A 24601-nucleotide genomic window follows, 5' to 3' on the forward strand; every position below is an offset into this window, starting at 1 on the left:
AAAGTTCACAGATGGGTACTATGGTCTCAGTAGGCACTAGACTGGGCAAGAAAAGGAGGTAAGAAAAGGATTTATTACTTCTGCATTTGATATTTATAGCAGGTAAACTAAAATTTGATAATGAAATTACTCAGTGTGAATATCCAAATCTTGGCTATTCTCAGACACGTAGGTGTTCATTAAAAATGAGCAAAGACTACCTCAAACTGTTCACTCATTCCTAAAAGGAAGTCCAAAACATGGAATGATTTATTAGGATTCTTTACATGCATATACATACATGCACACATGTATATGTATATTTAAAAAAAAAAATATATATGTGTATATATATATATATATGTATGCACCTGCTACTGCAAAATGCTTGGTTTAACCTGCTATCAAAACCCAGGAAGGATTATCTGTATGAACCACAGATCAGAAAGGCCTGTACAAACACCACTGATGGAAAAATTCAGATCTCACTGTCTGAAACATCCTTCCTTTCATTAAAACCAAATTAAGAGCAGTTTACCATTTCTTCTACTTTGATAAGACTCTTTCATATTTTACTCTTCAGAGACTTCTGGAATTCAGCTAAAGATTATTCCCCTGTTTGGCATCAGCTTCAATTTATATTTCAATACAGAAATCCGAGCAGAAACTGAATGAAAACAAATTTGTGAAAATCAAAGAAAGCTTTAAGAAAAGAAAAATCATAAATGTGGAAGCTCCTCCACATGCTTCACTTTGAATCTGTATTTTCACTTTTCTTTTAGTTGCAGAAACAGAGCATGATAAGTCTTAAGTTACATTTTCCTTATCTGGAAAATTAATAGGCATACGCAGTGGCTTGCCATTTTAGAAACCATTTAATTGAATATTACACTTCTGACTATAGATATATTTTTTTTTTATTCTTACCATTTCAACTGATCTATCTTTTGGATAATACAGAAGTTCATAACGCCGAAAGAGTGAAGCATTTGGGTCATACCATTCAGCAGTGAAAGCAAATCTGTCATCTTGACTCTGGAGAAAGAAAAGGGGGGTGGAAAGGCTGTTAGAGAAAGCATCCATGTTCTATAGGTAAAAACACACCAATAAAAAAAATTTCCTTGCATTTGTTACCAGCAAAGTAAAAAATAAAAATAAAAAATCACTAGTAAAAGCGTATGCAGTCTGCATATCATCTTCTGCTTATCACAGCTGGTGACATCTTTTCACTTGTTATCTATCACCCTTTAATCATGACAGAAACAGCATAGCAGTTTCCCAGGCAATCTCAAACATTATTCCAATTCAAACAGTCATGAAACATGGATTGTGACAGAAATTGTTGTTAGACTTCTTCACTTTGTGAAAGCATTTGATTTATTTTTATTTGTTAAAAAGAATGTGTCTGCTCACAACTACATTCATAGATTCATGGAATGGTTTGGTTGGAAGGAATCTTAAAGATCATCTAGTTCTAACCCCCCTGCCATGGGCAGGGACACCTTTCCACTAGAGCAGGTTGCTCAAGGCCTAGTGCAACCTGGTCTTGAACACCTCCAGGGAAGGGGTATCCACAACCTCCCTGGGCAACCTGTTCCAGTGTTTCACCACCCTCACTCTAAAGAATTTCTTCCTAATATCTAATCTAAATCTCCCCTTTTCCAGCTTGAAGCCATTCTCCCTTATCCTATCACTACAAACTCTTATAAAAAGTCCCTCCCCAACCTTTCCTTAGGCCCCCTTCAGGTACTGGAAAGGCCACTATGAGGTCTCCCTGGAGTCTTCTCTTCTCCAGGCTGAACAGCCACAACTCTCTCAGCCTGTCCCCACAGGGGAGGTGCTCCAGCCTTTGATCATCTTTGTGGCCTTCCTCTGGACCTGCTCCAACAGTTCCAAGGATGATGATGATGATGATAATGATAATAATAATAATAATAATAATAATAATAATAGTCTTAATACATTTTCTACACATTCTACAAGAAAACATTTTTGCCTTTTTAAGCAGTCATATCTGAACATATTCAAGTTGAGGACAACATTAGTTTGATTCTCTACTTAACTTCCTGAAATTTAAATAAAGCCCAATTTAATTTACAACTCATTTCCTGTCCCTAGAGAGTGTGACAAGAAACTTAGACTGCAATAATTTTAAAACCATAGCTACATGCATAGCTTCTCACCCTTCAGAGGATAATCCCCCACAGGAAAGTAAGCACAACGTTGATGCCATGCACATAGACACACACTGTTAACACTCCCTAGTGGTGTGTGTTTGTTAGCTACTGACCCTGCAGTATCAATTATTTGATAGCTGCTAGATATTGCTTTAACTTTTTATTTTCCACACTTCTTCTAAATCTTATTGCTGCTCCTGAGGGTAAGCTCAATCTTGTCACAGGCTTCCACTGTTTAGATGTATCTGTACCCTTCTTCAACATCTCTCCATCAGGGCAAGCCTGTACAGATACAGACATTTGAAAACAAAACCACTAAACTAAACCAAACCAAACCAAAGAAAAACAAACCCGAAACAACAGTGATCTCACTTTTGCTGTCAGTGCATTTTTTCCCTTTCAGCATCTTCAGCTTAAAAGTGACTGTCTGCATTTATATTTGGGGCTAAACTCTAGCAGCTGCTTTATCGATAAACTGATGACCCTTCCCCCAGCAGAGAGGGCGAATCTGGAAAAACAGACTCACAGGCTGAAACGAAAACAGACTTAACAAAATAGCTGAACTGGTATCAATGTAAATACAAAGTATATGAAGTTGTACTGAGCCCAGCAAAAGTGCAGCAGCCACACTAAACAGGAAAGAAGTCCTCAAGATCAGGGTGAGAAGCCCAAACAGAAGCCATTAGAGGGAGGTTCCTCTCTCCTCAACAAACCTCCCTGAGCATGCACTGAACGTGATGCTCATGGTTTGGGACATACCTGTAGCTGGCTCCAGCCAGCTGTCTTGGATGACTCAGAACTGCTAGTCATAGAATGGTAGGGGTTGGAAGGGACCTCCAGAGACAACCGAGTCCAAATCCCTTGCAAAGCAGGACCACTTAGGGCAGGCCACGCAGGAGCACACCCAGGCATCCAGACCTGCAGCCCATGACTGGCGTGGGATTTTGACCAGTCAAAGCCAGGACACTGAGTAAGTGCTTCTGCAGACTGAAGTCCTAACACAAGCAGCAGCAGGAATGAATGAGATATTGAAGAACAATTCCAGAATTTTACAGTGTCATGAACGCTTGTACTTGTTCAGTCAAAAGCATCATGGCAAGTGTCCCACCCTCCTGTCAGCCCTTGCACTGCATGATTGCATCACAGAAAGACTTACCCAGCGAGGCAGCACAGTGCTCTGTGAAGGATGCAAACTTTCGTTTCTAACTGTAGAAGTCTGCATAGCACTGAAAGCCTTATCTGCACAAGCTACTTTAAATTCTGTCTTATCTCCACACTACATGCTGCAGCCTCTGACAACACTCACAACTCTTGGTTTAGGTGCAGCATCCAGCACAAAAACTGCCTAGAAATTTAGCCTGATTTCTTGCCCTTACTTAAGCCAGACACAGATTCATAGATTCGTGGTGGAATAGGCTGGGCTGGAAGGGACCTTGAAGATCATCTAGCTCCAAACACCCTGCATGGGCAGGCACACCTTCCACCAGACCAGGTTGCTTAAGGCCTCACGCAACCTGGCCTTGAACGCCTCCAGGGAGGGGGCATCCATGACCTCCCTGAGCAACCTCTTCAGTGTCTAACTACCCTCACTGTAAAGAATTTATTCCTAATACCCAGTCTGAATCTACATTCCCCAATCTTCAATCCATTCCCTCTTGTCCTATCACTACAAGCCCTTGTAAAAAGTCCCTTCCCAGCTTTCTTGTAGGCCTTCAGGTACTGGAAGGCTTCTGTAAGATCTCCGCAGAGCCTTCTCTTCTCCAGGCTAAACAGACCCAACTCTTGCAGCCTGTCCCCATAGGGGAAGTGCTCCAACCCTATGATCATCTTTGTGGCCCTCCTCTGAACTTGCTCCAGCAGTTTCATGACCTTGTCCTGAGGGCACCAGAACTGGATGCAGTACTCCAGGTGGGGTCTCACCAGAGCAGAGTAGAGGGGGAGAATCACCTCCCTTGTCCTGCTGGCCATACTTCTTTTGATGCATCCCAGGACATGGCTGCCTTCTGGGTGGCAAGTGACCTTGCCAACTCATGTTGAGTTTTACATCAACTGACACCTCCAAGTTCTCCTCAAGGCTGCTCTTGAGCCACTCCTCACCCAGCCTTTATTTGTGCTTGGGATTACCCCAGCCCAGGAGTAGGACCTTGCACTTGGTCTTGTTGAACTTCATGAGGTTGGCTTGGGCCCACCTCTCAATCTTGTCCAAGTCCCTCTGGATGGCATTCCTTCCCTCCAGCATGTCAACAGGACCAAACAGCTTGATGTCATCTGCATCACGTCAAGAGGAGTGTGGCCAGCTAGTCAAGAGTGGTGATTCTTCCCCTTTACTCTGCTCTTGTGAGACCCCCCTTCAAATACTGCATCCAGTTCTGGTGTCCCCATCATAAGAAGCATATAGAACTGTTGGATTGAGTTCCGAGGAGGGCCACAAAGATGAAACAAGGGCTGGAACACCTCTGCTATGAGAATAAGCTGAGCTGGGGTTGCCCAGTGTAGAGAGAAGACTCTGGGAAAGCTTTATAGCTGCCTTCCAATACCTGAAGGGAACCTACAGAAAGGCTGGAGGAGGACTTTTCATAAGGGTGTTTAATGATAGGACAAGGGGAAATGGTTTGAAGCTGAGGGAGCGTAGATTTAGATCTGGATCTTAGGAAGAAATTCTTCAGTATGAGGGTGGTGAGACTCTAGAATAGGTTGCCCAGAGAGGGTGTGGATGCCCCCTTCCTGGATGTGTTCAAGGCTAAGTTGGATGAGGTCTTGAGCAACCAAGGCTAGCTGAGAGGCCCGTGGGGAGGTTGGAGTTGGTAATCTCTAAAATCCCTTCCAACCTAAGCCATTCTATGGTTCTATGATTCTATGAGATTACAGAGAAGCAGTTCTCTACAAAAGAGGTTGTCTAAAAAGATAGACAATCCTGTTTCTAGTGTACTACCCTCCAAAAGTTAATTAGTGATGTATGAAATTAAAACAGATGCACCATACTTTAATCGATGAAGTCTCAGAACATGAAGGCATATACAGTTGCATTACTTCATGCTATTTATTTCATACTATAGCATCATTTTCAAGCCTATTTTCTAGGTAGCATTGCCAGAGAAGCAACTAAATTGCATGTAGGCAAAACTTCCAAATTTTCTAAATGCTTACTTGTCTCAGAGAAGTAATACATTTAGGAGAACAAGCAAATAAAAAAAAATAAAAATAGATTTTTCACTTAGTAACCGTTATTAGTCATCAGCACCTTCATGTTTATAGTAAGAAATTATATTGTGTCTCTGGCCTGGTGAGGAATTGGTCTGTTTCCTTCTAAAATGATCTTGGCTTTAAGGTCCACTTGAAATTCACATTATAAGATCTGAATGTCTGAGCTATTCATATCTTATTTTTCAACAAACTGCTTCTAATTCAGCTGAATGGCAGAAATGACCATTTTGTAGTATCTTCCTTTAGCATTGTAAGCAAAGGCAACATAATAAATGCTACTTAGACTTTAAAAACACTGCAGAGCTAGCCCCCAAACACCAAATAATGTTATCAGTAAGCAGGAAAATTCTAACCTATTATTATTTTGTATCTGGAAAATATATAGAGATAAGAGTTTTCTAAAATGACCAAGACAAATTCTGTAAAGCTTCTCCTGGGCTACAAGAATTTAGAACCATAGAATTGTTGAAGTTGGAGGAGGCCTTCGAGATCATTAAATCCAACCACTCACCTAGAGCTCACAATTCCACAGCTACTGCTAAGCCACTGCCACTAAGCCACACCCCTCAGCAATACATCCATGCATCCTTTAAAAATTTCTGGGAATAGTGACTCTACCACCTCCCTGGGCAGCCTGTTCCAATGCCTGATAACCCTTTCTGTGAAGAAAATTTTTCCTAATACCCAGCCTGAACCTCCCCTGGAAAAATTTGAGGCTATTTCCCCTTTTCTGGTCCCTTGTTCCATGTGAGTAGAGATCAACCTCCACCTTGCTCCAACCCCATTTGAGGTAGTTGTAGAGAACAATGAGTCTCCCCTCAACCTCCTCTTCTCCAGACTAAACAACCCCAGTTCCCTCAGACATTCTTCTTAGGATTTGTGTTCAAGGCCCTTCACCAACTTAGATGTTCATCTCTCTGGACAAGCTCCAGCGTTCTCAGGGATGTCCAACGACAGGACAAGGGACAGTGGGTGCAAGCTGGAACATAGGAGGCTCCACATGAACATAACGAAAAACTCTTTCACTGTGAGGGTGACAGAACACTGGAACAGGCTGCCCTGAGAGGTTATGGAGTCTCCCTCTCTGGAAACATTCAAAACCTGTCTGGATGCATTCCCGTGTGACCTACTCTAAGTGATACTACTCTGGCAGGGGTTTGAACTAGGTGATCTTTTGAGGTCCCATCCAACCCCTAGCATTCTGTGATTCTTGTAGTGAGGGGCCCAAAAGTGAGCACAGTATCTGAGACATGGTCTCACTATTCTTGATGCAAGCCAGGATGCCATTGGCCTTCTTGGCTACCTGAGCACACTTTTGCCTCATATTCAGATGGCCATCAATCAACACCCCCAGGTCCCTCTCTGCCAAGCAGCTCTCCAGACACTATTCCCTAAGCTTTTCTCTGCTTCATGGACATACAATTCTCACAATAAGTATGGCTAAAGGTAAAGAACAGTGTCAGAAGAAGAAACACTGTAAAAATAATTGGAAACTGATTATATTTGAAGGGCTAGACTGTTTCAGAGGTACTCAGGCGAAACAGAGAAATGAAAAGCAAAATGAAAACCCTGCCAAACAAGCAATTTTACTATTGCAGATTCATGCAATAATTCTGAATACAATCACGACATTGACTAATGTGAACTTACTCTGGTCAGTCCTTGCCAGTCAACGTAAAGCTGCCACTCCAAGTCACCAAGCAATTTAAAACCACATGTATTAAAAAGTGAGTATATATTAAGCTCATAATGCACCTTTTTCAATAAGAATTGAGACTGAGACTTTTATTTACTTGTCTAATGCAGGAGTAGAATTTTCAAGGCAGAAATCAAACACAAAAACCTGTCCATTTCTCATCACATTGCAATAAAATTTTAAATCTTCACAGCTGTGGGGTAACTGCCTGGCTTACCGTAGGACCAGAATGAAAATTAATGTAGTGCACTTTGGGAGAAATGTTGAGATGCTTACAACCAATAGATGTTTATGTTATCCTTGGAAATTAAGATACATGAACCCAGCCTGCCAAACAGCTGAATGAGGAAATCTTGTGAGGATGAGACAGCCTTGTTTCAGCAAAAATTGATCAAGCAAGTCTAAAACAATAAAACCACACAGCTTCAAAACAGATTTTGAAGGCTACAGTGTCCAAGCAAAGACATTTGCCTAATTAACTGCAATTTTAGTATTAAAGTTAACACCCCTCAGCATGATAACGAGCCAGAGTACATGTTAAACACATACGACTGTGTTACTCAACTCACCCCCCAAATCCCGCTAAATGACACCAAAAAGGCAGAGACAGACGGGGTTAGGACATAAAAAGCCATGAGAGGAGCACCAATCTTGGGGGGAAAGACTGTAGATTTAGCAGAGATGAGGACAGTAGCTGGGCTGTGCTTCTTTTTCTCCACCCAAGACAGGGACACGTTCTTGATAAGAACTGCACCTTCAATATACACCTTAACTTTTGCTGTGTTAGAGCTGTGCAAACATTTCCATCTCCAACTGTGTCAGATGCTGCCCAGGGTTTATTAACTCCAGCTCTATCACTTGCAGTTAGTGCATTTATCACCAGCAATCCCAAATCTGTTGTACCTATCACCTTGTCAAATTAAACCTATCAATTATTTTAACTTGCATGCACCAGTACAGGTTAGGGGTTGATCTTGTAGAAAGTAGCTCCATGGAGAAGGACCTTGGAGTCCATCCATGGAGTTGACATGAGAGAGCAATGCGCCCTTGTGGCCATGAGGATCAGTGGTATCCTGGGATGCATTACAAGTGTGACCAGCAGGTCGAGGGAGGTTCTCCTCCCCTCTACTCTGCCCTGGTGAGGCCTCATCTGCAGTACTGTGTCCAGTTCTGGGCTGTCCAGTTCTGGGCTCCCCAGTTCAAGAGAGACGGGGAACTACTGGAGAGGGTCCAGTGGAAGGCCACAAGGATGATGACAGGACTGGAACATCTGTCTTATGAAGAAAGGCTGAGAGACCTGGGGCTATTTAGCCTAGAAAAGAGAAGGCTGAGAGGGGATCTGATCAGTGTTTACAAATACCTTAAGGGTGGGTGTCAAGAAGAAAGGGACAGTCTCTTTTCAGTGGCATCCAGAGGTAGGACAAGGAGCAATGGACACAAACTGGACCACCAGAAGTTCCATCTCAACATGAAGGAAAACTTCTTTCCTGTGAGGGTGCTGCAGCACTGGAACAGGCTGCCCAGAAAGGTTGTGGAAACTTTCAAAACCTATTGGGATGTGTGGCGTGCTCTAGGTGATCCTGCTTTGGCAGGGGGGTTGGACTCGATGATTTCCAGAGGTCCCTTCCAACCCCTACTGTTCTGTGAGTCTTTGAACTTTCTGAACCTGTGTCAGTGCAAGTCCTTACTGGGGTACTGAAAAACAGGCAATGATTAATTTTGTCAAACACTTTCAGCATGAGTCCTGGTGCTCTGAGACAGGCAGATGTTGGGATCTTACCCATGATGAGCCAATAGCCCTGATATTATCTTTCCTGAAAGTTTACTTTCATTTGGTTTACTGATTAATCAACAGGACTGGCACAGAACACAACTTTCTTACATACCCTTTCACTAGTGTGCCCTAGACCACAATGTAGGAAGAAGACTCAAAGATGAGAAAGTACTATGGGAGACATGCTAAGTTTTATCCCTGGCTTCTGCTCATCCTCCTAATACAGGAGAAAAAATAGTTGAGCAGAGCAGAGTGATTATAGACCAGCAACAATCTGCCATGTGGTATCATGTTCAATGTACCACACTGTTCCAGACCACTATCAAAGGGGAAGATTTCACAGCCCTCTACCAGAGAGCCCCATCAGTTCATTCCCCCAGGAAATGGCTGAAACAGGCAGTCACTTGTGAAATCAACTCACTGCGAACAGCTCAAGTAATAACAAACCAAGTGAATCTATAAATACGTTAAAACTCAGAAAATTCTTGCTTTAAAGCATGAGTTTCCATTCATTTATATACTGTACCCTCGTTAAAATCACACACCGCCTCAGGTGCTATGACTATGTGAGTAACCAAGCAATACCTAATGGGGAAGAAATAATTTTTCATAACTTTTCACATCAGTGGGAAAATTACCAGCATTAAAAAACCCAGCAGTGACTGTGCACTTTATATTTATATCCTGATAGTTCTAGAGCAGCTGTCTTTAGCTCAACTTTCACAGCCTCTTTCCATAGTAAAATCTAGGGCCACTGGAATCAGTGCCGACAAAAGTTCACCTACTGCAAATATAGAAAGAAAAATCTTTTCCTTTCCTCCTCCTTTTGCAAGCTGGGTGGGAAAACATTTTGATGCATGTGTAGGTTTTGCTAGCTTACACTCTTTTGTTTATATTACTATGTGTGAATATGCAGTAGGATGGCTCCGTGCACGAGCAACATCTACTGAAGCACAGCTGAATTAACAAAATAAGATTTTGCACTTAGTTCTGAAAGTGATGGGGGAAGCAATCATTCTTAGGTAGCAGAGGACTAAACTCTAAAAGCTCAATCCAAGCATCTAAAGTGTTCACAAAAAACTCAGCTGCAGGGGGAAATGGTTTGTCTGGAACATAGCTGGCAAGGAAAGCATAACCAGAAAGCAGAATGCTTAGCAAGCTGGGCAGGAAATGATTGCTTGTCCTGTAAACCTTTTATACTTCCAAAGAGCTTCTGTTCTGCAGTAAAACAAAAGCAGATCTTCCAAATGGTTTCATAAGAAGCAACAGAAAGAATGGTTTCATGTGAAGCAGGATGAAGAAGGTGATTCTTCCCATCTACTCCGCTCTACTGTGTCCATTTATGGTGCCTCTAATACAAGAAGGACATCGAACTGCTGGAGTGGGTCCAGAGTAGGGCCACAAAGATGATCAGAGGGCTGGAGCACCTCCTATAAGGGGAAAGGCTGCAAGAATTGGAGCTGTTCAGCCTGGAGAAAAGGAGGCTCCAGGGAGAACTTATAGCAGCCTTCCAGTACCTGAACGGTACCTACGAGAAAGCTGAGGAGGGACTTTTTACAAAGGCTTGTAGTGATAGAATAAGAAGGAATGGATTTAAGCTTGAGGAGGGCAGACTTAAACTAGACATTAGGAAGAAATTCTTTACAGTAAGGTTGGTGAGACACTGGAACAGGTTGCCAAGGGAGGTTGTGGACACCCCCTTCCTGGAGGTGTTCAAGGCCAGGCTGCATGAGCCCTTGAGCAACCTGGTCTAGTGAAGGTGTGCCTGCCCGTGCAGGGGGGTTGGAACTAAATTATCTTTAAGGTCCCTTCCAATCCAAGCCATTACATCAGTCTATGAACAGTGGTAGAACAGTAGCTCAGGAACTAATGAACTTGAAGGGGAAGGTAGAGAACCAATTTTATCCCTCTGGCCTGAAACATACAGAGCATATATCTGGATTTGTTTTTCCTAGCTTCAAAACGCCTCCTGTGCCACACTATTTTATTGTTCTGGGGTGAATATGTCTGTCCTCTTCCTCTAGTTCTGACTAGAAGCTTCATCCTAGAGTTTCTCTTACAATGAGGAACACAGGGAATCAGGAGCTAAGGAACACTTTTTCTGCTGGTCATAGGCACTCTGGAACTTTTCAGTCCAAGGGAAGGACATTTGACGTTATGCCCCTCGCTGTTATATGGGCAACATATTTTTACTACAATTCTACGTTTCACATGACTTTCTTCTTCCCATTATACAGATAATTCTGACCCATCTGTAGGCTTGAAGTTAGTATTCCTCTGCCAGTTTGTCATTTCATGCTTTTAGGCTGCAATCTCTGTGATCTGTAACTGACTGGAAACAACTACTCGTGCTTAACCTAGTCATCAGCCTGCAATGTATCATAACCCCTTTAGCTCACTGCTCAAGAAAATGTCACATGAAACAGTATCAAAATACCGCCTAAATTCAGAAAACCCCTGAGGTATCTATAAAATGCACCTTCACATGTTGTTAGCAGTCTGGTCTCTCTAACATGCATGACATATTTGACACAGGCCCACAGCCTGTTGCCTACATATTTACAAGTTTAAGAGTCATGAAGAGTATTGTTAAATTGTAAGTGGGCAGCTTCGTGTCTGCTGCTCCTTCAATTTTCTCAGTGACTCAGTGACTCTGAAATCAGACCAGAGAGGAAAAAAAAAATTGAAAAACCTGAATCAGCTCCTAGTGAAGCAATAAAAAGACAGCACAAACCTCAGTAACAGCTAAAATAGTGCCAAAAGGATCCATCTTGATATCTGTCTTTCGTATAACTGTGCTGTCACAGGGAAAACCTGCAGTTAAGATCTGATCTTAAAAATCAAGCTGTTTACACAAAAATTACTGGGAACAGGATGATCCAGCAGACAGGAACTATGTTCACATTGAATGGGTATTTCTCCAAATACACACCCAAAAAAAAGCCTTCCAGAAAGATTTCCCTGAAAGTTCTTAAAATTCTGACAATCATTTTAAAAGAAACATTTGTTTCATAATCTGCCCTCCAACAACCAGGCTGGGGGCACTCTCAAAAACACTTTTGGAAGAGTAAGAATACTTTTATGGAAAATTAGATGGTATCAATGGACTTTCCAGGTGAAGATATCATGAAGCTGACTGCCTCCAACTTCAGGTAGTCTGTTCCTGCATTAACATATATTACCTTGCACTTTTAGGGAAAAAAAGATAAAAAACATCACAAAACCATGCAAGTTTGCTGACCATTCACTTTGGTGAAAAAATAAAACGTGGTGAAACAGACAGTCAACATACATCTTTCTCCTTGTCTTTCCTCTTTGTAGGACGTGTGTTTCCTCTTTGCTGTATGTGTTGGTGCCTTTCTTGGTGCTTTCCACAGACAGATGTTGGCCTCATGCTTTTCAGACAGTAGGCTGAAGTGAGGAACCTCACCAGCGGCCTTCATCAAGAACATTATTCTCAGAACTGGGTCCAGAAGTTATTGTTGTAGATACATGATCAACCTTTAACAGCAGGTATACAAGTCTTGTAATTAATTGAAATGGTCCTCAAAGCTCATAAATCACCAATCACTCATCTTCGTCTTGCAGACCAATCACCACTCAGATTTAACTCTACTCCCTAGTACAGAAGAAGACTTTAGCACAAATTAAAAGATAGTCACCGATAAACTCCTAGTCTGAGGAATAGTCATGAATTTCAGACAGATCCATCTCCACCTTCCTCAAAGGCAGCTACTCAAAGTCTTACACTCCCCCAGCAGGCCACAGATGCAAGCACTGTCACAGCACCACTTTAAGAGCCCCAGAAGTTCTTTGCTTGCTTTAAATGGTTCACGTATTAGTTTTCCTGGTCTCTCATTCTAACATCCATCTAGCTTTGCTTTATTTTGCTTTCAGGTGCCTCTGTCTAGGGAATTGCAGGACCAGCACTAAGCCCAGCTTCAGCAGCCCTGAGTGCTTCTGAACTGCGAACACAAAGAAATGTAACTTGCATTATCTTTAAAGATAAAATTAAAGATAAACCAGGGGTTAGGAGTGCTTTTCTTTCATGTAAGGACATCTTAAATGTGACAGCCCTCCACAGATAGATCTATAAAGCTGAAAAAGGAAAACGAAGCACATTTAAAACAATTGGAATCTCTACAAAAATGTTACATAAAAAGTCAACATATCAAAGAGGACAAGTCAAGCTCTTCATGAACTTCTGTGCAATCTCTGAACTTTCTGCATGTTTTTCTCCAGCTGTAACATGGGAGGGCTTGCCATGCTGGGCACTAGTATATAAAAGAGATACTTGTATTATAAAAGCTGTAACTCCAGCTTATACAAACCAGGCTGCTTCAGTTCCTCTTACACAATTCTTAACTGGACTGCTACACTGAGACGCATCTCAGAGCACAAAGGAATAGTGAGCAAAACAGATGGTGTAACTTTATCAGAGTACAAAGCACTTGCTTTTTCATCAAACATGTCTATCTTTGTAGTTTTCAGGCACTGCATGCCCCACATTCTGACTGAACTAGAAAGACGTTTAACTACAACCATCAACAGTCTTAAGCAACTGCACTTCCAAACGACTATTCTCTACCTTTCTTTAGAACTGCTTGGCATTACCGAATGACAAGTACTTCTGCAAGCACCAGAAGTAACAAAGCCTGATTCTCTATACTCATGTCCTCATCCCTGATTGTTTTGACCACAGCCTCGCTGCAGCTCAGGCATTTAATAAATGCTAATAACCACTTGGATTCTCTGACTTCTAACCAGGGTTGAGCTCACACTGAAGCCTTTCTTTAAAGATGCTTTAAAGCATTTTCTTCCCCATCCCCGTTCTTATGAAACCTGGGCAAACATCATTATGCCTCTGCTAAATCCAACTGAAATCTGCCAGGGGAAAACTTACTGGTCACATATTTATAAACTGTGATCAAACAAACTTTGATTTTCTGAGGCAAATAGACTGAAAGCAGACATACGAAAAATTCTGTTTGCATGCCACAAGTAATTTTCCATCATCAATAATTCTTTACAAGAAAAATTTCCATTTGTGAAAGAAAAGGGAAAGAAAAAAATGTGCAAAGCAGCTAAGCCATTAAATATTAGCAACAATTTTGAAAGACAGAAAGAAGAGACTTCAGCCATACTGGTGGTATTTAAGGAATAACATGCTGAGTGGCAGAAAGCACTCTCATTTTCAGCATTTAATTCACTTAGATCCTGAAACAAATCCTCAGCAGTACATGCTCATTAGGTTGGAACTGGATCATATTTAAGGACCTTTCCAACCCAAACCATTCTATGATTCTCTGATGCTTTTTGGACTACATACAGTCCTCTGGCTATTGCTGCCTGGAGCATCTGTTGCAAGTAACATGGCAATACTTCTGTCTCTGTAGCACTAACCTAGTGAATCTGTCTGTTCCACTGGGATCTCAGTTCAGTAAATCATCCTTACATTTTCAGGGGTTCTGATGAACACAGCTCTAGCATGCTGAAGGCCCCAGATTTTCTTCTCAGATTTAGGAAGCTGCAATCCCAAGTTGCATCAGCAAAATTGTCTTGCTCTTCGGTTAAGTTACTAAGGAAGAAATCTTTTACTACTAGATTATGTGAATTCTGCAAGCTTCCTATGAAGTGTGTAAGCATGATTAATGTAACCTTCCCCCTCTCTCTGCTCCCCTCAGTCTCTCAAGTTACCTCAACCATTTAACTTCAGCCCTCTGCAATTAGATGCAATGGTTAAGTACTTACTAACAGGATTCATGTTATTTTTCTAATTATGCAACACAATTTCTCTAAAACACATGGAGGATGCCATACTGTTGTTCACTGCTGCTCACTGACAGGTTTAGCTTGAGAATCATAGAATTGTTTTGGTTGGAAAAGACCTCTAAGATCAAGTCTAACAGCCAACCTCAGACCACCATGGCTATTAAACCATGTCCCAAAGTGTCAAACCTTGTCTTTGGAGGAATGTGGCCCCATTTAATGCATGCTTATAAAGCTGCAGATCATAAGCTATATTCTTGTACTCAGATTTACATGATCACAGGTAATTCCTCTGAGAGTAGTCAGTAGTGGCAAGGCTAATGCTGCCATGGTCATGATGAATGCTGCATCTCTGCACTGTGAGCTTAGTGTCTGCCTGTGACCCCATAAAGGGAAACAGAGCTACATATGCACTGAACTACCCATACACATCCCACTATAGGATCCAACTCATATTGTATTTACAGGAAAAACATTTTTGAAAGGCTAATAACTTGGTCCAACATTAAAGTTGATGTCAATACTCAAAGGTATTCTTTTATAAACACCATTCCTCTGGCAAACATTCAGCTCTCAATTTACAATTTTTTTCAGAACTAAATTTGAAAATATTTATTTTTAATTAGTATTCTTAAATATTTTCAATTTCACACACACATTCTGATTCAGGCCTTCCATTAATTTTTCAACCTCCAATAGAAAATTTCAAGCAGAAAGGCAAAAATTTCAGAAGGTTACAAGCAGCTGGAAGTAGAATTTTGAAAGGAAACACAAAGAAATCCTAAAGCAAAGTTGTCAACAGCACTTCAAAGCAGTATAATGCCTACAGCATCTTCAGATTATATCACCTCATAATAGTCTTCTGAAAAGCATTTTTACCGAGAACTGGCTGGTAGCCTTGGAATCACAGCTAAGGGAGAGAGGGTCCTTCAATCAGCCAACACCATGACCATTAACACCAAGGAGTTTGAGTGAATGCTCTACAGACCACACATGCTGCATCTACCTTGATCAGTCAGAGCTTCTAACAGTCAAGTAACAATTTACAGTCCTATGAAGCAGACAGACTCTGCTGACACACTTCTTATTAAGGTGAACACTTAAACATTTACTTTGCACTGCTCTTTAATTAAATCTTAACATCAAAATACTTTCATTTTTTCTCAGATTGCATCAAACAGTAATTCTAAGGAAGTTGGGCTAAGACCATATTTCAGATAGCACAGATATCATGGTCATGTATCCTTTATTCTGACGTCAGACTAATCACAAGTTACATGTGACTGGAAGTTATCATGTTAAAAAGCTGTTCAGCAATTTAAGTACTTCTCATAGAATTACAGAATTGTTTTGGTTGGAAAAGACCTCTAAATTCATCAAGTCCAACAGTCAAACTAACACTACAACAGACATGAAACCATGTCCCAAAGTGCCATGTCCACATGTTTCCTGAACACCTCCAGGGACAGTAACTTCACCACCTCTGTGGGCAGCCTGTTCCAATGCATGACCATTCTTTCAGGAAAGAAATTTTTCCTAATAGCTAACCTAAACCTCCCCTGGGGCAGCTTGAGGCCATTTCTTTTCATCCTATCACCTGATACCATGGAGAAGAGACCAACCCTCACCTCACTGCAAGCTCCTTTCAGGGAGCTGTAGAGAGCAATGAGTTCTCCCTCCAGCCTCCTCTTCTCCAGACTAAACAACCTCAGTTCCCTCAGACACTCCTCATAAGACTTGGTCTCTAGACCCTTCACCAGTATTGTTTCCCTTCTTTGGACATGCTCCAGCACCTCAATGTCTTTCTTGCAGTGAGAGGCACAAAAATGAAGCCAGTATTTGAGGTGCGGCCTCACCAGTGCTGAGAACAGAGGCATGATCACTTCCTTATTCCTGCAAGCCATACTATTCCTGACTACTTAATGTAGCTAAAATTATTGAGGAATCCTAAACAAACAAATAACATGCAACTGGTTCTCTGGAACACTGCCCTGAGTGATCCTGCTTTGGCAGGGGTGTCGGACTCGATGGTCTCTAGAGGTCCCTTCCTAACCCTAACAATCTGATGCTGTGAGCGCTGGCGAGAGTCGCTTCTTTACAAGTACAGGAGCGCCCTCTAGTGCTCAAGGACAGCTTGAGCACCTTCTTGAAACTCAAGAATTAACTGAAACGAACAGTAAGAAGCCATCTCTTCTATCTCATCCTAGTGCGCTACGCCTCAAAATTAGCCACCTTGTAAGACGAGGTAGAAATGACTAAATTATAAAGCACAGATCGCCACAACCCGGGGGATAAAATCCTTTCACGTTGGAAAACTGCTGACATGTGGGCACGCAGCCCACATGGGCTAGCAGCACTGTCCACTCCAGGCAACTTGCAAGAGCCACCTCACAGAATTTCTCTCATACTTGGAACATACTCCTCTAGGCATTAGTGTGAGGAAAAAAAAAAAGAATTTCTATTTCTTGCATCTGCTCATCCTCATCTGACCAAGGAATATTCTCCTTATACATTCAAATACTTGCTAAGGTCTGGTTCTTAATACCAACCTGCAGCAGCATGTTCCAAAGCCCAGCTATACAAAATTCACTCCCTTTATCAAACCTTAGGCTGTTTTTTTTCTTTTGATTTTGTTGGTTGGCAGAGAACTACTGGGTTCCACACACAAAACACTACTAAGTGACCTTGACATGCTAGGCCTAGCACAATGTTTACTTCCAGGAAATAGTATTTTTGATGATTATTCCTGGTAGCCACAATTATAGTTAAATGTCAATGTTCATGAAAAAACCCTCTTCAGACTCACAGCAATATGTATTCCCTACTACCACCATTTCTCACCAGGTAGTTAATGATTAACAGAGTATCCCACCTGGATATACTAAATCACTGTAATATTTCAGAACCTGACACTAAAATGTTTAACTACACAGCCAAAAACACTTTTCAGAGGCACACTATTCCCTTAATTTAAATGAAACAGACTCTATCAAACAGAAGAAAGACAACAGCTTCAGATTTTAGCACTTAGCCACTGAGCACCTAAACAGTCAGGGGCTGGAGAACACAACACACAAGATAAGGCTGGGAGAACTGAGCCTGCACATCTCAGAAAAGACTGAGGGTGACCCTACTGCTGTCTACAACTACCTAAGTGAAAGACACCAGAAAAATGGAGCTGGACTCCAAGGTATGCAGTGATAGCAAAAAAAGCAAGAGACACAAGTTGAAACATTCCAGTTGCATATTAGGAAAAAAAATAATTACAAGAGTGGTCAAACACTGGCACAGGCTGTCCACAGGAGGTGTACATCTGCAGAGATGTTCAGGGCTTGCCTGGATGTGGCCTGGCACAGTCTGATCTGGCTAGACCACTTTAGAGCATGTGGGAGGTCCCTTCCAACCTAAATGATGATTCTGTGACTCTTGTTAATAGTTTGGAGGCTACTTGCCCAAAGGTAACATCCATCCTTCCGAGCTTCTTCAGAGCTTACACAGACCTGTTGGGTTCATATATTAACAGTCTAGACGTGGTTTCAAAAAAAGAACTCTCTAAGTATAAATGCTAACCACGTCAAGCCTGCCTGGAACAATTCTCAAATAGCCACTGTCTCTTCTCATAAAATTCTACTAGTTTTTCTTGCCAACTGAACAGAAAGTTATAACTTTTATTTGCTGAGTAATTATTTAATTTCTTCAGTTTCTGATAATATAAAAAGAAAAAAAACACAAAACCCAACCAAACAAAACAGCGACAAACACAAAAACAAACAAAAACCCCAACAATAAACCACAAACCAACAACCTGAAAGATCTGAAAAGACAACTCTGGGTGATAAAGGGAGATCAATATCAAATGTATTGTTAGGTAATGCCAGCTAACTTTGACTATCACAATGCCAACTACTTGAACCACTACATCAGAAGAGACACCAATGCATCTAAAATTACTTGTGGAAAGAGGGCAATTTCTGCAAGCCAAAGCCAAGACTTGACTAGAGCAGGATTCTGAACCTGTCAACTTTATATTTGTAGCATGTACAAATGTATATTTTACAGCATGTAATGTCATAAAGATGGCAACATCAAACCCAAGAGGAGATCCTGAAACAAAGGAAATTTATATTTTTAGCAGCTTTCAATTGACTGACAAGTGGCCAAAGATCTTGTTACTTCATCAGCAACATCTTCTGTAACATACAGAGCCTATCTTCTCAAGAAGTAAAATTATCAGTAAAATCTGGAAAGCTCAAGAAGAAACTATGTTTTATTTGTGATGCTCATAGGAAGACTCACTATGCCTTTAAATAAGTGTTAAAAGGCTACTTGGCAGCATTTTGTTTAATTTTTCTTCACATTGCATGCAATTACTATTTTTTACCTTGTGATATGATTGAGGTGGATGGCGTCTTTACAAATGAAGTGGTGCCTAGAGGAAGTTGAGATAACAAAGAAAAGACCAGACTAGGAATCTCAATAGTCCAGCCTTATCTCTGTTTCATGTAAATCACAAAGAGCTTCTCATCAGTGTCTCACCAGGGGTCTTGCTGTAAATCAGCAAGAGACAGTCCTCCCCAGATAACAAACTGAACACAGCATAAATTTCTGAACTTTCGGACAGAGCACAGGCTTAACAGTCAACTGAATACTAACTTCTCCACCCAGAGAAGTGAAGAACCTAATTTAAATTTAAAGGGGGCAGGGGGCGTGTTGTACCTGTAAAGGGAAACATGTAGTAGGTGGACCAGGAAGACTTAGCCAGTGAGGAAAGCAGGAGGGAAATGTGTGTCAGTGAATCTAGGACCAAAGGGAAGCTGCGCCTTCCAGCAATTTGAGAGATTCCCATAAGGATTTTTGTCCCATGGACTCTCCCTTTATTTGAATAAAATTTTACAGTACTCCTCTGTCTCCATTGTGGACATTAACGTCTAGCAAGGGACCAATTTTCCTTACACTTGTGATGAAATGCTGCAATGACAGCCATTAAGTAAGGAGACTTGTCTTTGCATCATGTAAGATTATAACTGAAAGGGTCAAGCCACTTTGCAGTTGAAATAAAAAAATAATCAATGTAATCACCAGCTGGCACTCCAGTGAAACTGAGCAAGCAATGTGCTCTTGTGGCCAAGAAGGCCAATGCCATTCTGGGGGGTATTAGAAGGGGTGTGGTAAGTAGGTCAAGAGATGTTGTCCTCCCCCTCTACTCTGCCCTGGTGGGGCTGCAACTCAAATACTGTGTCCAGTTCTGGGCCTCTCAGTTCAAGGACAGGGAACTGCTTGAGAGAGTCCAGTACAGAGCCACAAAAATTAAGGGAGAGGAACATCTTCCTTATGAGAAACTGACGAAGCTGGGTCTCTTTAGCCTGGAGAGGAGGAGACTAAGGGATGACCTCATTAATGTTTATAAATATGTAAAGAGTGAATGCCAAGAGGGTGAAACCAGGCTCTTCCCAGTGATGCTCAGATGCTCAGTGACAGGACAAGGGGCGATCAGTGGAAGTTGAGGCATAGGAAATTCCATGGAAACATGAGGAAAAATTTTTCACTGTGAGGGTGACAGAACACTGGAACAGGCTGCCCAGGATGGTTGTGGAGTCTTCCTCTCTGGAGTTATTCAAAACCCACCTGGATGTGTTCCTGTGTGATCTGGTATAGGTGATCTTGCTCTGGCAGGGGGGTTGGACTAGATGGTCTTTCGAGGTCCCTTCCAACCCCTAACATTCTGTGATTCTGTGAGCCTTGTTTTAAGATCAAAGCAGCAAATCTTTTCAACCATTAGGAAAGTGTCTTTCAGGGAGATTTTTTATCTTTTCCTGGAAGATTTAAAAATGCCTTTTTCTTTTTTTTTTTTATTTTTTAAGGTTACTATTTTGCAAAACAAAACGTATATAATTTGGAAATTATTAAAAGTTATTTTATAAACATACACGTATTCAGGGAAGTCTGTTAGGAGGACAGTTTTGTCTGTTTATACAATCAGCTCTAAATGACAGCTCTTCACCAAAGCTGTCCTGTTTTACCAGCTAATCCAGTACGGCTGAAATTACAGGAGTTCACTTGGGAACCAGTACACCAAAGTATATTCCACAGATGACCCATAAGCTTCATTGCCTTTTATAAATGTGAAAACCTGATCACACCATGATATGCTGGAACATCCAGAACCCAGGACTTACTGCTTTCAAGCTCTAGCAATGTCTGACTTGCTTCCTATCTTCCAAGAAACATTTTCCAAAACATGAAGTAATTATTTTCCACTGGTCAATCAAAGTGGTTTTAATAATTACTCATTTTTTCTTCACTATCTAAACTGAGGATTTCCATGTCAACATTCTCTAAGCTGAGGGTTTTACCAACGAACTGATGATGATAATAACAACAATAAACATAGAACATACAAGTGGTAAAAATTTCTGTTGAAGTGAGCTGAATTGCTCATCTCCAGATATATTCAAATTATGTGGTCAAAATTACAAGACTGCAAACGCTGTCTACTTTATATACGATCATAGAATCGTTTTGGTTGGAAAAAGACATCCAACATCCTTGAGTCCAACTGTCACAACAAACACCACCGTGGCCATTAAACTATGTCCCAAAGCAGCATGTCCACATATTTCTTGAACACCTTCAGGGACGGTGATTCCCCTTGGGCAGCCTGTTCCAAGGCCTGATCACTCCTTCAGTAAAGAATCTTTTCCTAATACCCAATCTAAACCTCGCTGGCACAATTCAGGTAATTTCCTCTAGTTCTATCACCTGATACCAGGGAAAAGAGACCAACACCCACTTCACTACAATCTCCTTTCAGGGAGTTCTAGAGAGTAACGAGGTCTCTCAACTCTGCCTTCTCTTCTCCAGACTGAACAATCCCAGTTCCCTCAGCCACCCCTAAGACTTTGTTCTAGAGACTCTTCACCAGCTTTGATGCCCTTCTCTGGAAAAGCTCTGGAGCTCACACTGACACAGTCAAGGATATATATATACACTCCAGCGTATCAAGGATAAGAAAGTCATTGGGAGCAGTCAGCATGGTTTTAACAAGGGCAAGTCACGTTCAACCAACTTCATAGCCTTTAATGAGGGCATAACCAGGTGGATAGATGATGGTAGTGCAGCAGATGTGGTTTATCTTGATCACAGGAAGGCATCTGACACCATCTCCCACAGAATCCTCACAGATTTACTGAAGGAGTGTGGTCTGGATGATTGGGTGGTGAGGTGGATTGGGAACTGGTTGAAGGGAAGAAGTCAGAGAGTTGTGGTCAATGAGACAGAATCTAGTTGGAGGCCTGTATGTAGTGGAGTCCCTCAGGGATCAGTACTGGGATCAGTACTATTCAATATATTCATCAACAACCTGTATAAGGGCACCAAGTGCACTGTCAGCAAGTTTGCTGAGGACACCAAACTGGGTGGAGTGGCTGACACACCTGAAGGCTGTGCTGCCATTCAGTGAGACCTGGACAGGCTGCAGACCTGGGCTGGGAGAAATGTAATGAAATACAACAAGGACAAGTACAGAGTCTTGCATCTGGGAAAGAACAACCCCATGGACTGATCTGTTGGAGACTACCTCTGAGGAAAGGACCTGGGAGTCCTGGTAGACAACAGGATGACCATGAGCCAGCAGAGTACCCTTGTGGCCAAGAAGGCCAATGGTATCCTGGGGTGTATTTATAAGGAATGTGATTAGTAGGTGGAGAGAGGTTCTCCTCCCCCTCTAATCTGCCCAGATGAGGCTGCATCTGGAATATTGTGTCCAGTTCTGGACCCCTCAGTTCAAGGACAGACAGCTGCTTGAAGGAGTCCAACGCAGAGCCACAAAGATTCAGAGGTGGAACATCTCCCTTACAGAGGAAATGCTGAGGAAGCTGGGTCTCCTTAGCCTGGAGAAGACTGAGGGATTACCTCATTTATGTGAAATACATGAAGGGCGATTGTCAAGAGGACACAGCCAGGGTCATCTCAGTGATGTTCAATGATAGGACAAGGGGCAGCAGGTGCAAGCTGGAGTGTAGAAGGTTCCACATAAACATAAAGAAAAACTTTTTCACTGTGAAGGTGACAGAGCCCTGGAACAGCTACGCAGAGAGGTTGTGAAGCCTCCTTTTCTGGACACGTTCAAAACCCACCTGGGTGCATTACTGTGTGACCTGCTCTAGATGATCCTGCTCTAGCAGGGAGGTTGGACTAGATGATCTTTGAAGGTCCCTTCCAACCCCTAGTGTTCTGTGATTCTATGATCTCAATGTCCTTCTTGTAGAGAGGGGCCCAAAACTGAACACAGTATTTGAGGTGCAGCCTCACCAATGCCAAGTACAGAGGCAAGACTTGTTTTTTTCCCCAATTTTGCAAAAAGAACTAAGGTAGTTGGACACTCATATTCCTCTAACCACGTGCTTCTACATACACAAAATCAAAGCCAGATGGCATTTTTAGACAAGTCACCTGGCTTTTATGTGCTGTAATTTCTTTGTTGGCAAGACAGAAATAATATTTGTCTACTCTGCTGCTAAAGAGTCTTCATAACATAGTCTGAAGTTGCCAGCTGCGCAGGGGTAAGAATAATTTTCTAAAGAGTGGAGGGGAAGGAAATCATCCAACTGCACCTATGTACAGCCAAAGTACAATAAGGTTCTGTATGTGGGGGACATGCTGCTTGCATACAGAGGTTCTCTGGCAAACGCTGCATTTCTATACCTGGAACACTTTCAAGTGTCAGAGCACACCAAACTCATTCATAATGTTCTTAAGGTGATGGTCCAATATGTCTCTGCATGTGATTACACAAAAAGCACCATTAAAGAATAATGCATTCCATCAGCCAAGTTAGACAGCACATCTCAGATGGAGATAAGCAAATTTCCCTTTGGGAATTTACTCCTTGATGTACACAGCAGGCACGTGTCACCTGTGTACAATCAAGACCCCAGAATGTGTTAGATTTCATTTGAAACACTCTCATCTGATGACAATGAAAACTGTTTTCCAATGATTAGCAGACCTTTTAAGCCAAAGTGCTGTCACAGAAAGACAAACTGTATTTTTCAGAGTGAATTTATCAAGAGCAGGTTGAAAGCAGCCCTGAAGGAAAAGACTTGGGAGTGTTGATTGATGAGAAGTTCAACCTAAGCCAGCAGTGTGCTCATGCAGCCTAAAAGGCAAATCATATCCTGGGCTGCATCAAGAAGAGTATGGTCCTGATTCTTTCCCTTTATTCTGCTCTTGTGAGACTCCACCTCAAATAATGTGTCCAGTTCTGGTGTTCCCCTCTTAAGAAGGGCACAGAACTGTTGGAGCAGGTCCACAGGAAGGCCACACATGATCCAAGGGCTGGAGCACCTCTGCTATGAGGAGAGGCTGAAGCAGCTGGGGATTTTCAACCTGGAGAAGACTTCAGAGAGACTTTATAGCGGTCTTCCAATACCTGAAGGGAACCTACAGGAAGGCTGGAGAGGGACTTTACATAAGGGTACCTAGTGGTAGGACAAGGGGAAATGGTTTTAAGCTGAGGGAAAATAGGTTTAGGCTGTTTCTTAGGAAGAAGTTCTTCAGTATGAGGGTGGTGCAACCCTGGAATAGGGTGCCTAGGGAGGTTGTGGATGCCCTCTCTCCCTGGAGGTGTTCAAGCCCAGGTTGGATGAGGCCTTCAGCAATCAAGTCTGTTTGAGAGGTATCCCTACCCATGGCAGGGAGGTAGGAGTTGATAATCTTTAAGGTCCCTTCCAGCCTAAGCCATTCTATGATTTCAGAACATTTCTTCCTTTACCTTAGCTTCCATCACAGTTATGTGCCCAGATTTACATCACACACAACTATTTCCAGTGCACTGCTTCTGTATGGCTGAAACACAGGGTCTAACACAAATACACTCCAATCTGATTCCACTAAAACTTACTACATTTCTTTTCCTTGCTACATTTCCATTTATGAGCCATAATGACTCACAATTTTTTTTTCTGAGTAGTATATCCAATAAAACTAATGCAATCTATACAA

At 41.9% G+C, this 24601-nt stretch overlaps 1 protein-coding gene across 1 annotated transcript in view; it reads right to left on the reverse strand.

Moving 5' to 3' along the window:
- The window catches only part of NME7 (NME/NM23 family member 7), a 79467-nt gene extending 76217 nt beyond the window's left edge, over nt 1-3250 (reverse strand). The window contains exons 1-2 of the mRNA XM_054386344.1: nt 3230-3250; nt 907-1014 (exon numbers count right to left, since the gene is read on the reverse strand). Of these exons, the coding sequence (XP_054242319.1) occupies nt 907-1014; nt 3230-3250 (129 nt within the window). The remainder of the gene's footprint in view (nt 1-906; nt 1015-3229) is intronic.
- Between the last annotated feature and the right edge of the window lie 21351 nt (nt 3251-24601).

Source organism: Indicator indicator, chromosome 1, assembly GCF_027791375.1.
Source record: "Indicator indicator isolate 239-I01 chromosome 1, UM_Iind_1.1, whole genome shotgun sequence".
Classification (NCBI taxonomy): Eukaryota; Metazoa; Chordata; class Aves; order Piciformes; family Indicatoridae; genus Indicator; species Indicator indicator.